The 21,241-nt window shown below is 48.5% G+C and overlaps 2 protein-coding genes and 1 long non-coding RNA gene across 5 annotated transcripts in view; 2 read left to right on the top strand and 1 right to left on the bottom strand.

Annotated features, from left to right (window-relative positions):
• Positions 1-6,589, top strand: part of Sara (Smad anchor for receptor activation) — a 41,943-nt gene extending 35,354 nt beyond the window's left edge. For both annotated transcript variants that reach the window (XM_077693953.1, XM_077693952.1), the window contains 2 exons: positions 673-816; positions 2,189-6,589. In XM_077693953.1, the coding sequence (XP_077550079.1) occupies positions 673-816; positions 2,189-2,456 (412 nt within the window). In that variant the 3' untranslated portion in view covers positions 2,457-6,589. The remainder of the gene's footprint in view (positions 1-672; positions 817-2,188) is intronic.
• Positions 6,590-7,544: 955 nt separating this feature from the next.
• Positions 7,545-15,578, top strand: Ada3 (transcriptional adaptor 3). The gene is made up of 5 exons (XM_077693954.1): positions 7,545-8,210; positions 8,968-9,117; positions 9,541-9,722; positions 12,308-12,590; positions 13,963-15,578. The coding sequence occupies exons 1-5, from the start codon at positions 7,875-7,877 to the stop codon at positions 14,248-14,250; spliced, it is 1,239 nt and encodes a 412-aa protein (XP_077550080.1). The 5' UTR covers positions 7,545-7,874; the 3' UTR covers positions 14,251-15,578.
• A 3,111-nt stretch (positions 15,579-18,689) lies between these two features.
• LOC144163136 (uncharacterized) lies at positions 18,690-20,868 on the bottom strand. Of its 2 annotated transcripts, XR_013320836.1 has the most exons (6): positions 20,731-20,868; positions 19,890-20,636; positions 19,728-19,773; positions 19,515-19,648; positions 19,309-19,445; positions 18,690-18,839 (listed from the first exon to the last, which is right to left on the bottom strand). It is a non-coding gene; the product is annotated as an uncharacterized LOC144163136 (long non-coding RNA). The 2 variants fall into 2 exon arrangements; XR_013320835.1 differs by having other exon boundaries at positions 19,728-20,636.
• Between the last annotated feature and the right edge of the window lie 373 nt (positions 20,869-21,241).

Raw genomic sequence — 21,241 nt, 5'->3', positions numbered from 1 at the left:
ATTCTAACATGCACCTGATTTTGCAGGCAAAAGAACGAAAAAACTTGTGCCTCCAATTGTAACGCGCACTGAACGCAAGAGAAACAGGCGATTTGTTTCCTGAAGTTATCTCACTTATCTCACTCCTCGTTGCTCTTTGAGAGCTCCTTGTCGCCTTCCATTGACCACAACATCTTGTCCTCAATGCCGTCAAGCGCGTTCGCAATACTACACTTCTGAACGAACTTTCAACCATGGTCGATGGGATCGTGGCCCACGCCTCGCACGCCCATCCCGCAAGCTTATCCAGAGGCGCACGCTTCAGCCAACTGCTTGTGAGCACGTGGGAGCCGCTTGTAAGCCATGGAAGCGGCGCACCTTCGTTGCTGCTGCTGCCATTGCTGTTATCAGATGCACAAGTGGAACAATTTGACGATTTGTGTGAACGCCGATAGAAAAGCCTAGGCGCCTAGGCTTCCTGCGTCTGAAAAATCGTTGCTAAAAGCTTTGGCGCCATCTCGAGATGGCGATGGGTGGGATGAAATTTCAGCTGTTTCGGCAGTTTCGGTTTCGTATCCGATTCTAACGCGTAGAATCGGGTAAGTACGGTAATTTCTATTGCAAGAGCAGTTCCGTACTGCCCACAAAGTGCCGGGGACTGGCAAATGAGAGAGAGACTGTTTGTTGCTGCAGGGTGTGCAGTCCGATAGACGGCCGCAGCCTGGAGGGGCTGACGGGCGTTCGGCTGCGGGCCTTCTCCGATTTCTGTGCCCGGGGCCTGTGCCTCCGGTGGACCGAATTCTTCCTCCTCTCCTGCGACGGACCCACGTGGGGCGGGTGAGTTCACTCAACCCGTCGGAGGGGATGATCCTAATGCCTCCATAAGCTGTATACAGTCAAATCCCGCTATGGCGAAATTCACGAGGCACGTAGAAAAATTCGTGTAGTGGAAATTTTATTATCGCAAAAAAACAACAGAAGGACATAAAGAGGGGGCAATTGCTCGGGACAGTGAGCATGCAGTGTGGAAGGTTGAGTTTACTGATCATAGGAAAGTGTTGGTTGGTAACAGGCACAGAAAATAAAGTACTACTGGGAGGAGTTGTCTAGCTGAGCCAATATGACACGAAAATAAGCGAGCCTTGCTTTACAGGCAGCCCAGTTAATAGTCCCACTTCAGCTTGGCCTGCCTTAGTCTCCTCTCCGAGATTTTTTTTTTTTCCTTTCCGTTTTACCAACTGAAGCTGATCCCAGCCGCGGTGGCAATTTTTCCCGTAGCGGTAAAAAAATGATTACGGCCATGTGTAAGTATTTCGGCACGCGTTTAAAGATCCCCAGGTGGTCAATGTAAATCCAAAGCGCTCCACTATGGTGCACCTCATAGTTCAGGCGTAACTTCAGCACGCAAAACCCACACACTTTTAAGTGCGGAGCACCTTAAGGGCCCAGCTTGTTGTAGCTTCGGTGCTAAGCACAAGGACGCGGGTTCGATGCCCGCCCGCGGAGGCTGCTTTTCTGATGGAGGCGAAAAGCAAAAATGTCCGTGTGTACGAGATTTCAGCGCACGTCAAAGATCCCCAGGTGGTCAAAATTAATCCGGAGCCCTCTACTGTGGGTGCGCCTCATCGCCTGCATTGTGTCGGCACGTTAAACCCTACAATCAATTAATCAATTGTTGTAGCTCATCCGGGGTCAGGGTATCTAGCCACCGCAGTGACACGACGTCACACACCCAAACAGAGGCTCCGAAAAGATCACCGCTTCCCCTGTTTGGAATCGAACCTGGGTCCCTCACTGTACGAAGCCGATGTCAATCCCATTGCACCACGCAGGCACGTGTTACTCATATGCAAAGTGGTGGGGTTGATGTTTGTGCTGTGCCGTTGCCATGGAGACTCCCGTTGCTAGGCCACAAATAAGTTCACAATAGTATAAAATAAGGAAATAATCGCGAATAACTTGTTAACTAACCCAAATTAATGTAAACTCAATCCAGTGTCTGTGCATAAGCATTTTCAAGGGCTGTGGCATCCTCTCTTGACTACTTTCTGTATCAACGCCAAGCTGATACTGAAATTAGTCGAGAGGGGGCACCACAGCCCTTTTGGCAAATCGCTACACCGCACTTGACAATATTCATGTTGAGTGGAACTGCTCTAATTTTTTAAAAATTCGTCTGAATCAAGCAATCTTTCTTTCGCTGCTGCAGGTGTGAGGATCCCCAGCGAGCGGCGGAGGGGTTGGCGCGGGCCTTCTGCGAAGCGCTGCTGCCGCACCTGACGCTGCTGCAGCCGCTGTCCCCTCTGGGCCTGCGCGCTCAGTTGGGGCCGGATCAAGTCGGCTACGAAGCCGGCGCCCAGGGCCAGCCGCTGCCGTGCGTCTGCCAGGAAACGCTGGACTGTGCCCTCGTGCCGCTACTGAGTGGGCCTCAAGAGCCAATGCAGTTGGAGATGATCTTCCACGTCATCTACCAGTGAATGCGGACGACTGAGCTCCTTTCGAGTGGATATGAACCCACAGCAACTACACAGGCCGACGTCGCAAGCAACCTTGTGTGTGGGTGTTCTAGTTTGCCGAGCCTCGTTAGTCATCACTGTGGGTGGCTTGGAGTGGAATTGCGTTTCCCCCTTTTATTTTTGCCGTTGAATGTGTATGACGTTGTACAAACACTTTACGGCGAACTGCTTGGGTCAGTCGTATTGTACTGTAAGGGTGTGGCTTTGTAGCCTTGGCGCCGGTGCTATGGTTATTCTTGCTTCATTGGTGGCTGTCTGAACCTTCACCAGTCACTGCTTGTAGTGGAAATTTTTGCTGTGCCCAACTTTTATCGTAATCTGTTCCTCCGTCGGTGCGTATGTATCGGTTTCTGTGTCTGCACATACCGCTGTGGTCGCTCTGACAGGTTGCAGTCACTTACTTACCGGTTGTTGGAAGGTAACGGACAAACCTTGCTTGAAATCAAAGCTTAGGATTCGCTACAACCTCCGTAAACAATGTTAATTTCGGTTTTTGTATCTAACGTAAACCTGGTGCTCGTTGTGAGCTGATTGTTTTTTTTGTACATCGTAAATGTGAAGCTGTAAAAGATGCAAACGTGCAATAAACTTTTTGTAGCCAGAGAGTTGACCAAGCTTTAGCGGTTTGAGGTCACCGTATGGACAGGTCTATAGATGCACTGCATTTGTAACTGACGGATCACATGGGATATGTCCTTGTATTCAGGCCTGACAAGAAAATGTCAGCCACTTTTGCATCGTTCGAAGGGGATTTCGCTAGCTGTGCCTGAAGCTTGTGGCTTGGTGTGTTGGCAGTCATTGCAAACTTATGGCTGAAGTTATCCGAACTGACATCTCATGAGATGCCTGTGCCCGATATCGGTGGTTGCTTTAATGGCCCACTAACTGGTAGTTGATTTGAAGAAAATGGAGCATACTGATATCGTAAAGGTTTGACAGTTTTGTACTTGAGTGTAACAGTGTGAGGTGTTCATTTTCAAGGTTGCTGCTTGCCGAGTAATTTGGTGCAAAGCAAGCAACAACGTATCTGCGACTTGAGCACAAACTTTTTAACACTGTCTGGAAGGTGTGATAGTACTAGGAACAAAGGGAAGGTCCAATTGAATTCTGAAATGGGAGGAGACAGTTGAGGTTTTGAAGTCAATATCTACGATACGGCACTTCAGTGCAGGAATGGGTTGTGCTGGTTTTTGAAGCGAACGCACAGATGAGGGTGTTTTTAAATACGTTAATTGCCTCTCCTCTTATTTTATAGCTGTGTTTCCTTTGTAGTTTTTCGTTTACACTGATTTTGAAAGAAGTCATGCCTGCTTTGGTTTTTCTTGTCAAGTTATGCTATCAGATTCTCGTAGCTCGTGTATGAAAAGTGTAGCTGATGTAAACCTATTTCCCCATTCTTCCCAAACCACATTAAACGCTACTTTTCTTGGTGAAGATGGTGGTTTTGCAATTTTTTTTTTTTCTTAACCTACGCAAACATTTTCTTGTGCTCACAACTTCTATTGTAGGTTCAATTTTGTAGGTTCAAGCATGGTGCCACATATAGCTTTTCATTGTTTTTTTGCATTTGCAGGAATGCTCCTATTAATTTTTTACTGTTGTAGGCCTGAACTGGAATGCTTACAAAGTTCATTTTTACTCCTAATTATTAAATTAATTTGAGCAGTCATGAAATTAAATTATATCGCATAGCTTTACGGCGGTCAAATTTTACCTCATCTTTTAGTACGTGTTTATCACGTAGTGAAATGTCAATAAATATTTTTCACCTAAACGGAAGTGTTGCTTAAATTGAACTACGGCCTAAGATATGCCAAGTTACGCAAATGAAATTCATCGGCATAAAAATTGTCCGCGCATCTGCTCCTTTCGTTGCAAATGTCGGCGAAAGATGATAGTCGACTGGCACCTCTGCCAAGTAAATGCCTCCCTTCTCTTTCCCGCCGCTCACCTCTCATGCTGTTCCTCTCCCATCTCGCTCCTCCCAAGATAAGCACGCTAGAGGTTTGCTCAAGTCAGTTTAAATTTACCGCCTTCCACTGCTCCACGCTGGGATCGTCTGTGCTAGCGTTGCGGTAAAACGGAAACACGCGGGCATCGAGGCACAAGGGATCGTAGTGAAACTGTTTCATGCCTGTACTCCACACGCCAGTTATTGGAACATTTCGTTACTGTTGCCGTTTGACTTCTTAGAATGGCACCACGGGTGGCCGCATTTGTATTTTTCTAAGTGTTAAGCATCTGTGCATTTTTGATAAGAAAACACTGCAGATATCACATATGTATTGATGTTTTGCCTCATATATGCGTAATCTTTTGTTTTGGGTCAACGATGTTGACAAGTATGAACATTGCCACCAGTCTTGGATGTTAGAAATGGCTGTGGATACATAAGCGTATCATTCGACCTCTCCATTAATCTAACTTTGGCCAGGCAGCTGAATCAAGTGACAGACAGATATACAGACAGACATGCAAACATACCAAAATTTCTGCGTTCAATTAGCCCAAGAAAGACTATAGCCTTTAAATACTACTACATAAAACAGTTGTATTGTCCGCTCTTTGGCAGGGCCAATTATGTCTGCAGCACCATTTTTTCTACCCCCCTCCCCCCCAACCAACTGTGTACTAGCACTGTAGGTTTTCAAACATAGGATGCTTGTGCTGTATTGTTGCTCATAAACATGCACGCTCGATGCTGATTCTGTTGTAATAGTATCACAATAATTGTGTACTGATGAAACTTTTTGTGCGCTGACTGCATGACCATTTGATGAATGTGCGTAGCTTTTTCAGTCTTTTGTGCATGCCTTTTGAGGGTGACTCTCACGACAATTTGAACTTTCCTCAAAATTAAATTCTCCTAAATTGACTGACCTCAGCAGTGTTGCAGTAAGGATGGGTACTAACAGATGCTAAGTCTCTGTTGCATTGTTAGAGAATAGCTACGTTACCAGCTAATACTTGTGTAGGAGACATGGTGGGTTAAAGTGCGGGCTGAAATAATGACCAACAGGGCCAAATTCCAGCTCTGCTGAATTTAGAAACTTCGCGTGGCCGGTTAATTTCTCCTGAGAGTTGCATATCAAAGTTGATAACTGTGCTGTTCCAAACTGCTTGCAGAGTAAAACCCGAGTGTGATGTTTTCTTGTCAAATTTTTCAAACACGTGACCTTGTTGTGCACTTGTTCCCCGAAACTTGAGTCTGATAACTCTGACACTTTCCTCTGTGTATTTTGAGTTTGTTCCGGCAGTAAGTTGAGCTGTGATTTACCAGCAGCTGCCAGTGTATATAACAGAGTACAACATTGATGTGAAGTTGGAAGTTTCTTGTGTACAAGCCTACTGAAGGGGCTTTATAGAAACTGATTTTGAGCATCGTTGGACGATGGAGCTTAGTTCACACTGTGCAGGTGGTATGGCCGATGCTAATCAAAGCTTAATGAAACAGTGTGTGTGTGTGTGGTAGACGGAGCTTGTACCTTATCAACATCGTTAAGGTGGGTGTGTGTCAGGTGCGTGCAATATCTGCTTTTTGCATCCCTATGGTTGACAAACTGACATATATTAATGACTGCTTTCTGGGATGCAGTTTTTCTTTCCCATTCGTTTATACAACTTCAGCTCCTAGAGCTGCCTGACAGAGTGTGAACGGCTGTGCCATGTGCAGGAGTGTATGAATACAAGGTCACGGGGTGTGTTTAACGACAGCCAAAGGGAACGCTTACGTGGCGTTTTATAGTTTTTAACATTGACGGAGTGCCTTTGTTTGTATCTTTTCGGCTGCTCTGTTTAGGTGGTTGACAGCTTATACAGGACTTAATTTTGTCTCGCACTGCATGGCCTCTGTGCCACCTCCACTTATGCTAACGTGCGTTGCTGTTTGATGGGTGCTCTTCTAGAAGCATGGACTTCTTCAAGAAGCTAATCGCTGGACTTGCCTGCACTCTATAAATGTGTTGTCTCTATAAGGTGTGCTTACGCGGACACCATCACGGTGCCGTGATCGTCTTCTACGGTGTAGCCGGTGCAATTTTTAGGATAAGGCATTGTTTAAAAGGCACAATAAAGGTGTTGTTATTGCTAAGTTACTGTTTTGTTCAGCCATTCTTCTGCCACTGTGGTCCATGTCTCCCCAGGCTGTCTGCATGCAGGACTCGTTGGCATCAAAATATAATTTTAACTAGTCATCGTGTCATGCCCAACAACCCAACTGAATAGCTATTTGCAGGTACGTAAACTCGCGTTTACGTACCTGCAAACACCTTAAGGGTAGAAAAGCCATGCATGGCACGTACAGGGGGAAAAAAATTCCTCTTAATTTCTCTTTGCTTAAAAATTGTCAACATTGTCCAGCGAAAAGAAATCATAAGGCATATTTGAGGCAAAACATCAACACATAAATGGTATTTGCGGTGTTCTTTTAATTAATAATACATGACTGCTTTATTTTTGCGAGAGCAAATAAAAAACGCGTTAAAAACGATGTTTTGTCACGAAAATACAAAAAGGGCTCGTACCTCGTGGTACGAGGGCTTCCAAGCATAGAGTTTCTCCTGTTCTGTGGTTTCTCTTTGCTTCCAAGAAGTCCCACAGTAACAAAAGGTTGCAGTAGATGGCACGCAAGCAGTAGAACGCGGTAAAATTGAATTAACTTGAGCAAACCTCCCCCGTGTTTATCGTGGGAGGAGCGAGGCGGGAGGGAAAGGGAGTGGGAGATCGGCGGGTAAGAGAGTAAAGGCATTTGTGTGGCAGGGGCAGCAGAAAAACTACCGTCTCTTGACGCAATTTGCAACAAAGTGAGCAGATACGCGGTCAACTTTTCCCGGAGGAGACACTATGTGTGGTCAATGTGTTATCTGTCTTCCGCAATCTTGGCTACGTTTCTTGTTTATTTTTAAGAATAAAAAAAACAAAAACTGGCTATCCTTTGGTTTTTAGCGTTAGCGGGATTCAATTTATCTAAATACTTGCAAAATTTGTCTATAAAAAAAAAAGCTTTGTGGCGCTGCTTACCTTCCTACTTCGCGTAGTGTGCGTACCTTAAACGTCACTGTTGATCTGCGCTTGTTTCCAACATGGCGGCTGCAGCCTCCCCTCAGCGAAGCTTGCTGTGGTACCGCTCGGTTCGTGCTCCGAAATAGGGCTTTGCCAACATGCAACTGTGCAAGGATATAGTTCGCGATTGGATCGAACTGTTCCCGGCATCTTTTCTTAGAGATTTAAGCTGAACGTTTGGCCCGATCGCGGCACCAAAACAAAGTGCGCCGTTCCAGCTCTGCGCGCGTTCAGGGGTGACGCCGTCAACACCGCCCAGTTTCCGCGTTCTCTCGCCAACTGCTCCGACGTTCGACGTCGCGAAAGTGAAGCGCAGCCATGAAGGGTAAAGGCAAAGGTTCCGAGGAGTGTCCGCTGCAGTTTCCCGACGTCAGCCCTGTGGACCACGTTCAGGAATGCCCGCGCTACACGGCGATCGCCCAGGGAGACGCGACGCTTTCGCTCGAGGACTTGGAGCCGCTCCAGCTTGAGCTCGAAACGTTGCTGGTGTCTGTGTGTGAGAGGCGCCGGCGGCTCGCGCACGAGACGCAGCTGCTGCTCTCGTGGCAGGAGAAGAAAATTCCCGTTGGTGCGGGAACGCCGTCGGCGCCGGGAAAGCGTAGCCGAGCGTCGCCCGATGGCAAGCCGTCCAAAAAGTTCCGGGACGGCGGCAAGGTAAATCGCGGAAGTTTGGAGTTGTCTCGCAACTGGCGCGTTTGTGTTGAAAGTGCGTTTTCGCACCAGGGTGAATCGGGAAATTTTGGTATCGTTTTGTGATTGGCGCTCTCTTTTAAAAGCTTGTTTTGGATGCGCAAATGTCGCAACTCGGTTTCTGGGTGTAATAATTGTTATCACTGGGGGCCCAAAAAGCATGTGATCGAATTCGATTATATCTATGCTATGTGTAGTATGGTCTACTTCAGGGCCAGGGCTCTTCAGCTGCTGCTTAATTGAATATTAAGCCCAAATTTGGTTTGTGAAAGGCCAGTGCGCAAACACTTGCTTGAAAGCTTTGTTAACGATTAACCGACTAAAAATCGCAAACTTTGCAGGCAGATGTCTAGCCAGGACGTAAGAGAAAGCTGCATTACGTAGCTTCCTGCCCTTCTCGCAATGTTCAGTCGAAAAAAGAAATCTGTCTTGATATTTCTTGATCGTTCCTAGTCAGTACCTGCCCTTCAGGCATCAGCTGCATCAGCCAAGTTGTATAGTGTGCGTAAAAACGGAAACCTTTAAAGAAAAGCTCTGCACGCCTCACAAGGCAGATGTTTCCAAGTTCGCATGAAAACGTCACCCTTTGTGCTCGCAACTTTCTAGCTCTAGTTACTGCTTGCGTTAGAATTATATTATCTTTAGGGAGTACTTGGAAATGTTTTCATTCTCACTACCACCTTGATGCATAAGACAGGGCTGGTTTTGTTGCATTGTGCAGGTGTTCACCGGTGGTCGACCCCCGAGAAAGCAAGTGGCGTCCAGCTCATCCACGCTGGCCACAGGTTCTTCGACAGACGAGGGACCGTCAGTGGTGCGCAACGATGCACCAAACCGCTTTTGGGCCTCCCTGGAACCCTACTGTGGACCGGTGAGGCTTTTTTTTTTTTACAATGAAATGTAGACTGTCCAGCACGAAGGGGCTGAAGTACCACCATTTAGTGTCATTATACCTTAACACTACACAAGGATTTTAGTGTGCGTTCACACTTTTTATTTCAAGAATTCAAGTACATAAATGAGTGGGCCTTCTTGTAGATAACTGCAGAAGTGAGCAATTTGTGTGTTTTGAACGTGCGACTTGCTGATGTGACCAGCCACTGTATTGTAGTCTTCGCGCAACACCTCCTAGTTGGTTTGAGCTTGTCATAGGTGTAAGGCTGTACAGTGCTCACCATTTTAGGTGGTGCTGCTGCCTAAACCAGCAGGTGGTCATTGCATGCCCTGTGTGATTTCTTGGGAAATAGAGGGAAGACTCTGAGGCTTGTGCATTCTGTCTCTCGTTCCTGCTCAGGTGACAGCGGAAGACATACGTGGCCTGGAGGAGCTGATGCAGGCGAGGGAAGAGGAGGCCTCCGAGTGGCAGCGGGTGCCTGCTCTGGGCCGCCACTACATCCAGCGCTGGGCCCAGGAAGACCTCCAGGAAGAGCAGGCTCAGGGGGCCCGGGCATCTGGTGGCGGAGCCCAAGGAGCAAGGTATGGTGTGCCGCAAGGCCTTGTCTTTGCCCCAACCCTTTTCGTGTGGTTCATTTTCACTGTGCCCATTAACTGTGGGCTTTATGACTTGGAGTGTCACAAATTTCGCGAAGCTTGCAATTCGGGAAACTCGTTTTCATATTGACTGGCAGCTTACAGGGTAGCGAGGGTTCTGACTTCGCACAAGTGGAGGTTACAACCCCGCCTTTGCATTTCTGTGTGCAGCGAATTTTTGAGCATTGCAGAGCAGTACGGCACTTTTGTGGCCAACGGAATGACGTACCCTGCAAGGGGTGAGTGGCTTCATTGGTGAAGCCTTGCTGCTTTTGGAAGCTTACAATTCAGCTGAACAATTTTGCAGCTGCTAATATTTGTGTCTGCATAAGTTTGTGAACATAGAGTTCTCTGGTGCTGACAACAATGGGTCTTCACACGAAAGGTGTACTTGCTACTGCTTTTTTTTCCTCGTGTTTTTTCTCGTGTGTGTGTGTGTGTGTGCAAATAGATAAAATATCGACTTAGATGCTTGAACCAGAAGCTCCGGTATGCCAGTAAGTTGGCAAGGTGGTCTTACCGGATAATTTTTTATCTCTGTACATGCATTGCAAAAGCTTGTGACCCATAATGAGTACTGCCAGCGTGACTTGGATCCTCTGTGCATGCATTTTATGCTTCATGATAAGGGCCCATGGGTGTTCCACGGCCGCTAAATGAGAGCGCATGCAGGGCATGGTCTGCTGCTTTGCCTGGACTTCAGCGGGCGAGAGCGCGAGTCGCGGTGTTTTTATGTTTGGCGCCATTACACTCCCTCGCGGCACTAGTGTTTGGGGACGGATTTCTAGACGGAGCAAGGTGAACCCCTTGGGCAAGCTAGTGTGCCGACTGAAGGGACGGCCGCACACGTTTTAAAGACGATGTTCTTTCCTGGGCTACCCAAATCCGAATTTTTCACCAATGTCGATCCACATATTTACTTTTCCACAAGATGCGATAGAGAACGTTGTAAAATAGATTTTTTTTTTTTTTTCCTTTGTGTGGCTAAGTGCTTTTTATCATTTTGTAGGAGGGGAAGAATGGAAAAGGAACTTTCCTGGGTAGCCGGAGAACAACAGGCGTGCACGAGGGTGTCGATCCCACCGAGTGTCATGACGCAGTGGCGACTCCCCAGCCCCTTTCTGGCAATTTCTCTATGACATAACAGAATCTACCTTGTGCGATTCGTGGCCGCCAACCGAAGCCACCGCTAAGAAGCACGACTGAACGATTGCAGTAAGGCCTCTAGTTCTGTGTGATTGTTTCACTTGAATGCTAGCGTGCAGTTAACACATGATAACTATAACATTTAGTACTGGCCCATATTGTGTCACTCTTGCACATATTATGTCGCTTCAGCGAACAGCTCGAAAGCTTTTTATTAGTGCGTTTCTTTCAGCAAGAAAGAAGGTCTTCTGTGGCTGGCATGGGGCTGAGTAGGTTATCAGAGACTACCGCATTTTCACGAATCTAACGCACACCCTCTTTTGCTAAAAGGTAGCCTTAATATTGGTGTGCGCGTTACAAGCGGGCTCAAAACCGAAGTAGGATTTAAAGCGGCAAGCAGCATTGTCATATGCAGCGAACACGAAGTCCCCCCATAATCCAACTCAACCCCAGGAAAAACAATCCGTCAACGCTGCTTGAGTGAATTTCGGCGCACTAATGCCTCACTGGCATGCTGCATACCTCGGGCAGCAGTTGCACGTTATTTTTTTTTTGTGCTGCTGCGATTAGCCCGTGATGCCTAGAATTATGAAGATCAAGGCAGTTGAAATTGCAAACAGCTTCAGTGTTCACCGCTATAACTTTATTTCCAGTAGCAGCTGGATAAGGAATGATTGAAGCACAGTCATTTTTGGCTTCCACAGCTGCATGCGCGAAATAAAATCTCCTTCTTCCAGGTACATGCTGTCATGTCTTTTTCACCTGCGCGGTACAGTTAGTGTCAAAAAATTTTTTTAGATGCGACTGCATCTCATTCACTCGCCTTGTCCCTGCATCCGGCATCGTCGGCGTTGTCGTCGGCGTCCGCCCCTCCCCCATTCTCCTCGCCGTGTGAGCTGCGCTCTCCGCCACTCACCCCCTCTCCTCTCCGATAGCGAACACTCTCTCGCGAGGGCATTGGATTGGATTCGATTGGATTTGGATTGGATTAAAGTGGATTGTGTTGCGTCATAGCCGCGGCAGACGCACTGGCGCCGGCGCGTCCCCTCACCGTTATGCGTGCTATAAAACGCAGTGCCTGCGCCGCTCCACTCCATAGTTCCAGCGCCATTCTTCGGCTGTCCAACGCTGCAACGTGAACTCCCTATGTGTCGCATCTACACAGGGGTTCCCGCGAGGGGAGGTGGGAGTTTTTCTTCGAATTTTCCTGCGCGAACTCACCCGCCCGTTACAATTGGGGGTGCGTTAGAACCGCGTAAATCGGTAGTTGTTTTGATTTGAACCAAGTATTGTGTCCTCATTGCCCCAGTTTGCCATCGGGGTGGGAGTGGGTGCGCTTTTTGCAAAGCAGAGTTTGAGTGGGGAGCCGTCTCCTCTCCATGCAGGTCGCCGCAGCAGGCGCGGGGGGTGAGCGTGAACAACTGCGACGGCAAGGAGGGCGGCAAGAGCAGCAAGGAAGGTAGCGGAGGGGAGCCCCTGGGGAGCCTGACCCAGCGGCTGGTGTCGTGCCTGCTGGAGGAGAACCTGCTGTGCCCGCCCCTCGAGGACACCCAGATAGGGCCACCCCTCGGGCCGAACCCCGGACTGGCCCAGCAGCTGGAGAGGCGGGTGCGCCGGGAGCTGAGGGAGCAGGGCCTGCTCACGGAGACCGACTCGCCGGACGACCAGGTCAGCGTTAACATTTGCTCCTTCATTTTCAGAGAAACGGGAGCCTTCGAAAGTGATGCTTAGTAGCTTCTTGGGGGGCCTCTTGACTGCAGCATTAACAGTTCGCTTCCCCGACCCCTCCACCTCTTTTTCCCACACCTACAGATTCCCTTCAGTTTTTTAAAGTCGAGCTTTAGTCTCCTCACTGATGGTGATGATCAATGATCGTGGGTGAAGTGAAGGAAACGCATCCCGTGGCCGGAATCGAACCTGGGTCTATCAACGTTTTGCAGCTGGCATCTATCCGATTGCTTCATTTCGACATGGTTGCTTCATCCGACTGCTTCATTTTGAAGCAGCGGGCACCTATTCGCGCCATACACCCCAAACTCAAACGTTAGGCCTACTGAGTGCCCCACCCAAGAAATGCTGTGGGATTCTAGAAAAGTGGCGTGTACCTCCCGAGTAGCACATACTCGCAATGTCGGATTCTCCTTTCATTTCGCAATGTCATCTGTGTCAAGTAAGACTGGCAGTGTTTCATGTATTTCTGTGAAGTTGCACTCACCGGGGACTCAGTACAAGAAAGATCTTTTGTCAGTGCTTCCAGCATTATATGTCTTGATGAGCCCTGTATAAAATTTAATGGCTGTAAAGTCCATTGCTGTTTAAATTTCAACGCGTCAGCACCTAAACTTTGCGTTTCCTCCTTCATTGGCGTAATCATTTGTGTTGAGTGGACCATATTGTAGAAGGTGAGGTAACCTTATTCGAGCTCGAGTTAAGAAGCCGAGTTCCTAATTCTGCAGGAAACTGACACCTGTATGCATTTGGGCTCTCGCCGAATGTCGAAAGGCTTCTCGTCTAATCAGCATCTCTGTGTTTTTGAATGACAGTGACAAAATAACTATGCAACAATCAACAGCTATGGTGTTAATTAGGTAGTACTGTGACTGGGTGGCCACTTGTGTAAATGTACTTTTAGGCGGCCTATTTTACTATACAAACATAAATGTTAAAATTGCAGCAAAAATTTTTTTTTTTCTTGCTCCTCTTCCTAAATTTTTGAAAGCACTGAGCCCACATACAAAAAATAAAGCTGGTGGTGCAAGTATTTTTAGATTTACAGCCACGTCGTCAAACTAGGACTTCGGTCCTTGTGGGCACCCCGACTTCAGCCTGGTCTTGACTGCAACGCCTAGTGTTATGCTGTCGAAGAAAAGCAAAAATGGTGATATCTACTGGAAGAGGCATCCTCAAAGAAATATTTCCCAGAAAATAAGGAATTTCGGGTAATGTCCTCAATAAAGGACACCAGAGTTGAAAAGGCTAATGAAGCACGGATGATGCAGGCGACGTAGCCCCCTGAGCATTCGCGCTGCCTTTGTTTCAGGTGCTTCTGGAGCTTCGGAGGTGCCAGGCGGAGCTGCGGAGCCTGAGCAGCCGCAACGGGGCGCAGCTGCAGTCGCTGCTGCGGCGGGCGCGCGAGAGCCTGCAGCAGCAGGAGCTGACGCGGCGGCTGCGGGTGGCCGACCACGAGCTGCTGGACGCCTGGCGGCGGCTGGCCCAGTCGCGCCAGCGCAAGAAGAGCCCCTCCAAGAAGGACCGCGACCTGGCCGCCAAGGCACTGCGCGACCGACAGGCCCTGCTCAAGCAGCGACCGGCCTCCACGCAGCGATGAGCTCCTTACAACAGGTCTACGACAGGTCTGTGAGGAGGAGCTGCGCAGGCCATCATTGGCACTGTTTGTGTGCAAGGATGTGGGAATCGAGAGGCAGTGATGCATTCTCTGAAACTATGCGGTGCAGCAAAGGGCCTGTGCGACTGGCAAGCCCTCCTCGAGCAGTGACTGTTGTCAACTTCTGACAAGACTGGCAGTGTGCGTTTATGGGCACTGGCGTGGCATTTACAAGGATGTTGAAACAACGACTTGCAACACCGTCCCTGTGCAAGGATGCGGCATTCGGAGGCAGCGAGGCACTTTCCAGAATGGTGCAGTGCAGTGTGTGTGTGTGTTTTTTTGCGTTTGTGTTTGTGTAAAGACGGGCATTGTGGCTCACCGAGTGTTGCATTTTCATTGTTGGAACTGGAGTGAACAGGAAGAATGTTCTTTTAAAACTTTGAGGGTGCCATTTGCCATTCGAAAATGCAAGCGAAGGAACACTGTAGGCGACTGTGGTTGCTTGGAAAATTCTCGTGGTGCACTGATGTTAGCTGTGAGAGCTGGATTTAGTACTTTGGCACTGAGGGGACATTCTCATTGGGTTGGGTGGGGACCGTGGAAGCTCAGATCTGAACGAATCGCCCGAGTTTTGTGCCGTATTTTCATTGGAGAAACGACGGATTCGGGAAGGGCCAATGGTTTGGGCAGTGATGTTGACGAAACTCTGTGAAGACATCAGGTGTCAGCTTCCTCACTGAAATGTGGCTGAGTAGGAACACAACTGTTGGTGCCATTAGCTGTGGTGGTAGCTCCAAAGACTGACAGCACACTATCAAAATATTAGGTCAGTGTGGTGTAGGAAATACCAGCAAGGTGGATGTGTCAAGTATACAGCTGTGAACCACCAAAAGAACAGGCAGCTGAAATAGCCACGTTGCCGTAACCACACTCTGCTATGCTGGAAAAAAAATCGTGAGTGCAGCAGAGGCATTAGCAAAATGCATCGTCTTTTGCAAAAAATATTTCTGTCAAATGCAGAGTAATTGTGGAAGAACTCTGCTTGTGCTTAATGTTCCTCCTCTCCGCAGGGAATCGGAGTTTTTTAAAATTTCCTAGCCTCGCAAAATAAACTGTCTCAACCTCTTTTGAGGCAAAGTCTCGGGTATTCTGTTTCTACAACTTAACACAATTACTGCCTTCTTGATGCCTCTATTGAAAAAAATGGAGGGCTAGAGCTAGTGCCAGCACTTGGGCAAGGGAGCTTTGGTGCATTGTGAAAAGTGAAGTGAGCAGCACAGTATTTTTTTTTTGGGGGGGGCTCAATAAAGCTTTTATTGTGCTTGGTGGCTGTTTCTCTCAGATTCGCAGTTGTACAGCAGTGAAACTGGCTCGAAGTACTTCCATTTGGAGTTGAACACAGGTCCCAAAGTGACTTGACCTTAATCACACGTTGAGAGAGCGAATTTTTCTAAGTGATTGTGCTTGGACCTGAGTTGAGAGATGGTGGGATTAGAGGAGAATTAAATGTTGATTAGAGGAGCTAATTGCAAAGGATACAGAAAATACAGCTAACGATTGCTACCCTCCCTAATGCGAAATTTGTGCGCAGCGCACGCTGCAGTCTTCTCAGTGATGGCACATAGCTGCTACGTATCGGGAAGTGATCACATGATCAGCGAACACACAGCGGTGCACGTTACTCTGCCGTTTTCTCGCAGTGCGCCGCCATCGCCGAGAATGTTGTTGTAAATCGTGTTTGAACCTGCCGCTCAAATGTCACGTGGTTTAGATGAGCCACGCGAGGACGACGACTTTAAGCACGTCCTCCGGTTGCCGTTACCTCACTCGTCGTTCAGCACTCACTCCCGAGTGCTGCAGTGTGCTGAGGCAGCATTCACTCGCGTGTTTTTAAAGACGGTAGTCTTTCTTGGGTTACTTAAACGCAGAAATTTTGGTCTCTCTGTATGTCTGTCCGTCTGTCTGTGAAAAGAATTTATTACAATCCACATATCAGGGCGCAGCGACTAGTGGTAACAGTGCTACCCTAAAACCAACCCTGTGACTCGATTCGGCCACCCGGCTAAAGTGAAACAGAAGCTGTGCAATAATCTTATATACCCACAGCCAAAGTCCGATGTCAGTGTTCATACTTGTCAACATTGTTGAACAAGAACAAGACATTTCGCAAATATGAGGCAGAAAATCAATACATAAGTGAGTGGCCATTTTCTCGCCAGCAGCGACAGTAGGCCTCTGCGTCGGCGGCGCGAACTGTGTCTTGAGAAGTGAACGCACATTATCGAGTGCACGACGGCACGAGCTGCTATGGCGTCATCTCGCAGCGCATCGCCACCGTCCGGCATGTCTCACTGCCTCCCCATCACACTTTCACCATGGTCACCACTAAGGAGTGTCTCATGCGAGCTTGATTGATGGATTGATTGCTAATGGTATCCCCTTTGAAATGGAGTGATGACATGCCATCTTACCAAGAAAAAGCTAATTTATCTATGTTTTATAGTCTTCGTTTAATACTAGCGCTGCTCGAAGGCAAGCACAAAATACTTTTTTTCTGTTGCAGGCGGTCGCGGTCCTAGGCATTATTCCCCTCTCTGCTTTGCGCCCACCAGCATTCTAATCTTCTTTTAGTCGCCTTTACAGCCCTGAAGTTAACTCCCTCTGTGCTACCCTTGAATCCTAGGGCTTCTGGATGCCAAATATCTCCCTTTTGAAGATTTGGATGGATACACTCGCATTGTGAAACTATGTGCCGCATAGTTTCTGTTTCTTTTCCGCAGACCACGCATACCCCATCATTTTCTGTATGCTTCCGCACAAAGCTATTAGTTCTCAAGCAGCCTGCTCTAACCTCAAAAAGCAAAGCACTGCCCTTGGAATTATCGTCAAAATTTTCCTCAATGATGTTCAATTTCTCTGCCCTGTACATCTGTAACCACTTTTCACTTCCATTTTTTCCCTCCCTTTATTTGTTTCGATCTACGTTACTTCATTTTTGGTTACCTTGGCTGTCTGATTCTCCGTTGTTCTTTCCGTATTTCATCGTTAGCTGCTGCGTGTCCTCGCTTTTCATGTATAGGTACCCAAAAACCTTAGCTGTCCACTTACATTGATCCATTGCCCTCAACCTCCCCTCAAAACACATTTTACTCTGCGCTTCTCGAACTTCAAACGACGCCCATCCCAAATCTCCCTGCACTGCTTCGTTAGTTGTTTTTCCTAGTGCTTCCTAAGGCCAAACGGCCTACTGTTGTTCTCTGGTTCACTTCAAGGCCTGCTAGAGCGTCTGATTTTAAGCAGAGCGCTGCGTTCGCAGATGTGAGACGCGGAACCATTACTCCTTTCCACATTCCTCTCAATACTCCATATTTATACCCACACAGAGCTCTATATGCTTCATTATAGCTGCGTTTCGGTTTCCCTTAACCTTAAGTTGCTCCTCGTGAGTTATTAAGTACTTATCCCCTTTTGTTTATCCACACACCCAAATATTTATATTCCTTGACTCTGGGTAATTCTCCATGCTGGATTGACACTGCGTTAGTGCTAGTGTCATTAATAACAATCATTCCCGACTTTTCTGCACTAAAATTTTAACCCGAGGTCAGCCTCCTGTCTGTGCACTCCTTTCATATGCTGCAATGCAGAAGAGGCAATTCTCGACACGAGCAACAAGTTAGGTAACCTTCTCTCTGATTGCTATTAAAGCTTCATACTGAATTTAGCAAATGGCGTTGACTGTTGGTAGTCTTGTAGCAAACCCTCCGCTGTGTACATGTACAGGGGGAAAAGAAAAACGAACAATGAAGCGCACAAATGAGTAAACTGCACGCGTGTGCACTTCTTCGAAAACGTGGCCTACATTTACGGAAAATGCTTGACCAAGAAGCAAACCTGGTCGTTTATTTTAAGGCGCCTTTTCATGCTGCATCACCACTGAGCAGGATGATCTTTGAAGGGTATCGTGTATAGCTGCAATCAGCCTGCTACTCGCTCAGCTCCGGAACGTAGTAGATGACAGGCTTCTCAGAGGTGATGAAGCGTAAAAAGACACCTCAAAATGAATGCCGGTGTTGCTTCTTTATCAAGCATTTCCCCTAACCGTAGGCCACTCTCAAGCGCTCTAAAGGAACTACGCATGCGCGCCGTTTTTTTGACAGAGGAGCCAGACGGTGGCATGTGTAGGAGGCTTTGTGCGTCGTTACCTGGTTGGATGACAGAACCGACCATAATCCTAGGTTGGGTACGCAAGCCTGACTGGTATGGGCAATTCTGCCTTTTGCGGCCCTGTACGCCTGGTTCCACCCACCACGAGTACAAATAAAGTATTATTATTATCGAGGAGTGAGAGACTAGCGCAGATCTCGAAGGGCGCTCGAGCCGACAGAGCCAGCGAGCGCAACTCAATCATTGATTGTGCACAAACGACGAAGACTGTGCCATATTTGGAACGACGTTTAATGTCAATTAACGGTAGGGGAGTTGGTCAAGAGGTTGATTTGGGCGGTAAGCTGGTCGGCAAGGCATGTCCGTGACTCGATGTCGTCGACCCCTCAGCACGGTGGGACGGTCCAGGCGGCCACACGAGACTGCAAAAAAAAAAAAAGGTATGAAAAAAAGCGCACCAATCCACCATGTGAAGGTGGTTGGAAAGCGAAGCAGTAAACGATACACAATGATTGCCCATTCAACGTCACTTGAGACAAGAGGCAAGTGAAATGCACTTAACCACACCCTTTATTTACTTCAATTTTCACTAACTCCTAGCGCATGCGCAAGGCGCTCACACGGCCGCTGCACGCACTGCGGGCGGAGAACTCAGCAGCGCGAGAGGTTGCATGACACTATCATGTGACATTCAGCAAGAACGCAGGGGGTAATCCCGCAGATCTATCGCTCTGTTACCAGATTCATTCCAGGTTCGATTCCTGGCGGTTGCAGTAACTTTTTATTTGTTTGCCGGAGTTTTTTTGTGAACACCAACGGTCGTGAGAGAAGCCTTGGGGGGGCAAAAAGTTTCGCCTTAAATGTAGACTGTGGGTGGTAGTCGTTACTTACCCGACTGCGGCGTCCGGGATTACGCCCGACAGGAACAGGAAGCGGTAAGCTGGTTGGGAAGGCACGTCCGCGACTCGATGAAATCGACTCCTCAGCGGGGCAGGATGGTCCAGGCCGCCACATGGACGGTGCGAGACCTGGAGAAAAAAAAAAAAAAAGAAAACATTGAAAAATGCAGACTTTGCGGGCGGTATAGTCGTACTTACCGACTGCGGTGTCCGGGATTACGCCTTACAGGAACAGGAAGCGGTAAGCTGGTTGAGAAGGCACGTCCGCGACTCGATGACATCGACTCCTCAGCGGGGCGGGATGGTCCAGGCCGCCACGGACGGTGCGAGACCTGGAAAAAAAAAAAAAAGGAAAAAAAGTACGAAAACATTGAAAAATGCAGACTTTGCGGGCGGTAGTCGTACTTATACCGACTGCGGTGTCCGGGATTACGCCTTACAGGAACAGGAAGGGACGCTGGAAGGCAAAGCGAGACAGGCGACGAATAGCGGCAATGCCACTTTTATTGTCTGAAAACACCTCGGTACAAAACACGCGTCGTCGAGCTAGATAGGACAGATTAAGGCGTGTACCTGCCTAGCCAGAAGAGTAGTGCATGTTTGCGTGAAGGATGAAGTGTAATAAGACATGACACAAGGGTCAGGAAAAAGGGAGGACGGAGGCCGTGCCGGACGCCAACCTGAAAGGGAACCAAGGACACCAATTCCATCACTCGCCTTTGCCACGACCCCAATTTGGTGCCGCGGACCGCAGAGCTGCGTTCCGTGCTTCAGTGTTGCTCGTTGAAGGTGGCGACTGTATTCCGAACGCCGCGCGAACCGAGGACGTGCGAGCGGAAGGCGTTATCAAAGTGCATACCTCGGCTACCGCGGCGTTCGGAAAGGAAGACCGACTATCACCAAAGCTTAATGGGGCTTCCGAGCTAAAGAGTTTCAGAATGGAGGCAACGACGAAGGGCTCGAACTGCCACTGCGCCGCTGTCCCGAAAGCTACAGCCTAACGCGCATCTCCACCGCAAAGCTTTGGTGACAGTCGGAGTCCCTGCGTAGCGACGGCCCACGAAACGTCCGGCTCCGAGGCAAATGTGCGCTCGGTTAAAAACGTAATTCAAATACGCGGAAGTTTGGCGTTGCGAAAGAATGATATGAAAGCCGGTTTAATGGGCACGCCGCACGCCGCCCCGGGCCTTTGGCCACGGAACTCACCACTTAGAGTTGTTGTTGAAGTCCGTGAAGAAAGTTCGCGAGGCCTTCGTGTGCACGCTTGTCCGAGCCAGCCAGTTGGGAGCGGTGAATGGCACAGGCACAAAAAGAAAACGACTGTAAAAAGGAAGAGGATTATTGTTAACAATTTAAACACCACTTGTCGCGAACAAAGCTCCCCGCTAAACAGTTCTGCGCCGAAAATACTCACCCATCCAACGACGCCGCCAGCTCGTCCGCGTGCAATACGCAACAGCCGCGGCAAGATGGCGTATTGCTTCCTGTAAAACGCGCTTATCACAGCATCAGCGCGCTGCGATTCGCCAGTTCTTCGACTGTTTCGAATCGCTATCGTATCGTCGTCCAGAACGCTTCCAGAAGGCTTCCAGCCACTGCTTGCGGTTATCGCTGCTAGTCATGGCCGCGCGGTGGCCGGAGCATGACAAGCATTTTATGCTGCGTCACGGAGCAAGATAACCTTCCTGCTTGGCGATTTTTCATGCCCGTCGCTCTATGCATGCGTGCGCGCTGCTGGCTTATTCTTGCTCCGTGGCTTCGGCTGATGTTATTGCACGCGGCGCTCCGATGCTGCCGCTGATATGCGCCGTCTTCCGTGGCCGGGGAAACCGAAAAAAAAGACTCCATCTTTCTTTTGCCAGCCCGGAAGAATTCGGAGGAGTTCGCCGGCATCACCATCGAATTTATTTCGCAAAAGATGCGGA

The sequence above is a fragment of the Haemaphysalis longicornis genome, unplaced genomic scaffold, assembly GCF_048455015.1.
Source record: "Haemaphysalis longicornis isolate Haplotype H1 unplaced genomic scaffold, Haemaphysalis longicornis Haplotype H1 scaffold_12, whole genome shotgun sequence".
Lineage (NCBI taxonomy): Eukaryota > Metazoa > Arthropoda > Arachnida > Ixodida > Ixodidae > Haemaphysalis > Haemaphysalis longicornis.
The sequence above is the reverse complement of the archived record's forward strand: the minus strand, read 5'-3'. Positions and strand labels throughout refer to the sequence as shown.

Bases quoted from the DNA above. Each gene is read 5' to 3' on its own strand.
- Ada3 (XM_077693954.1), top strand. From the start codon at position 7,875: ATGAAGGGTAAAGGCAAAGGTTCCGAGGAGTGTCCGCTGCAGTTTCCC. The intron at 8,211-8,967 runs GTAAATCGCGGA...TGCATTGTGCAG, and splicing joins AGTTCCGGGACGGCGGCAAG to GTGTTCACCGGTGGTCGACC. The intron at 9,723-12,307 runs GTATGGTGTGCC...CTCTCCATGCAG, and splicing joins GGCGGAGCCCAAGGAGCAAG to GTCGCCGCAGCAGGCGCGGG.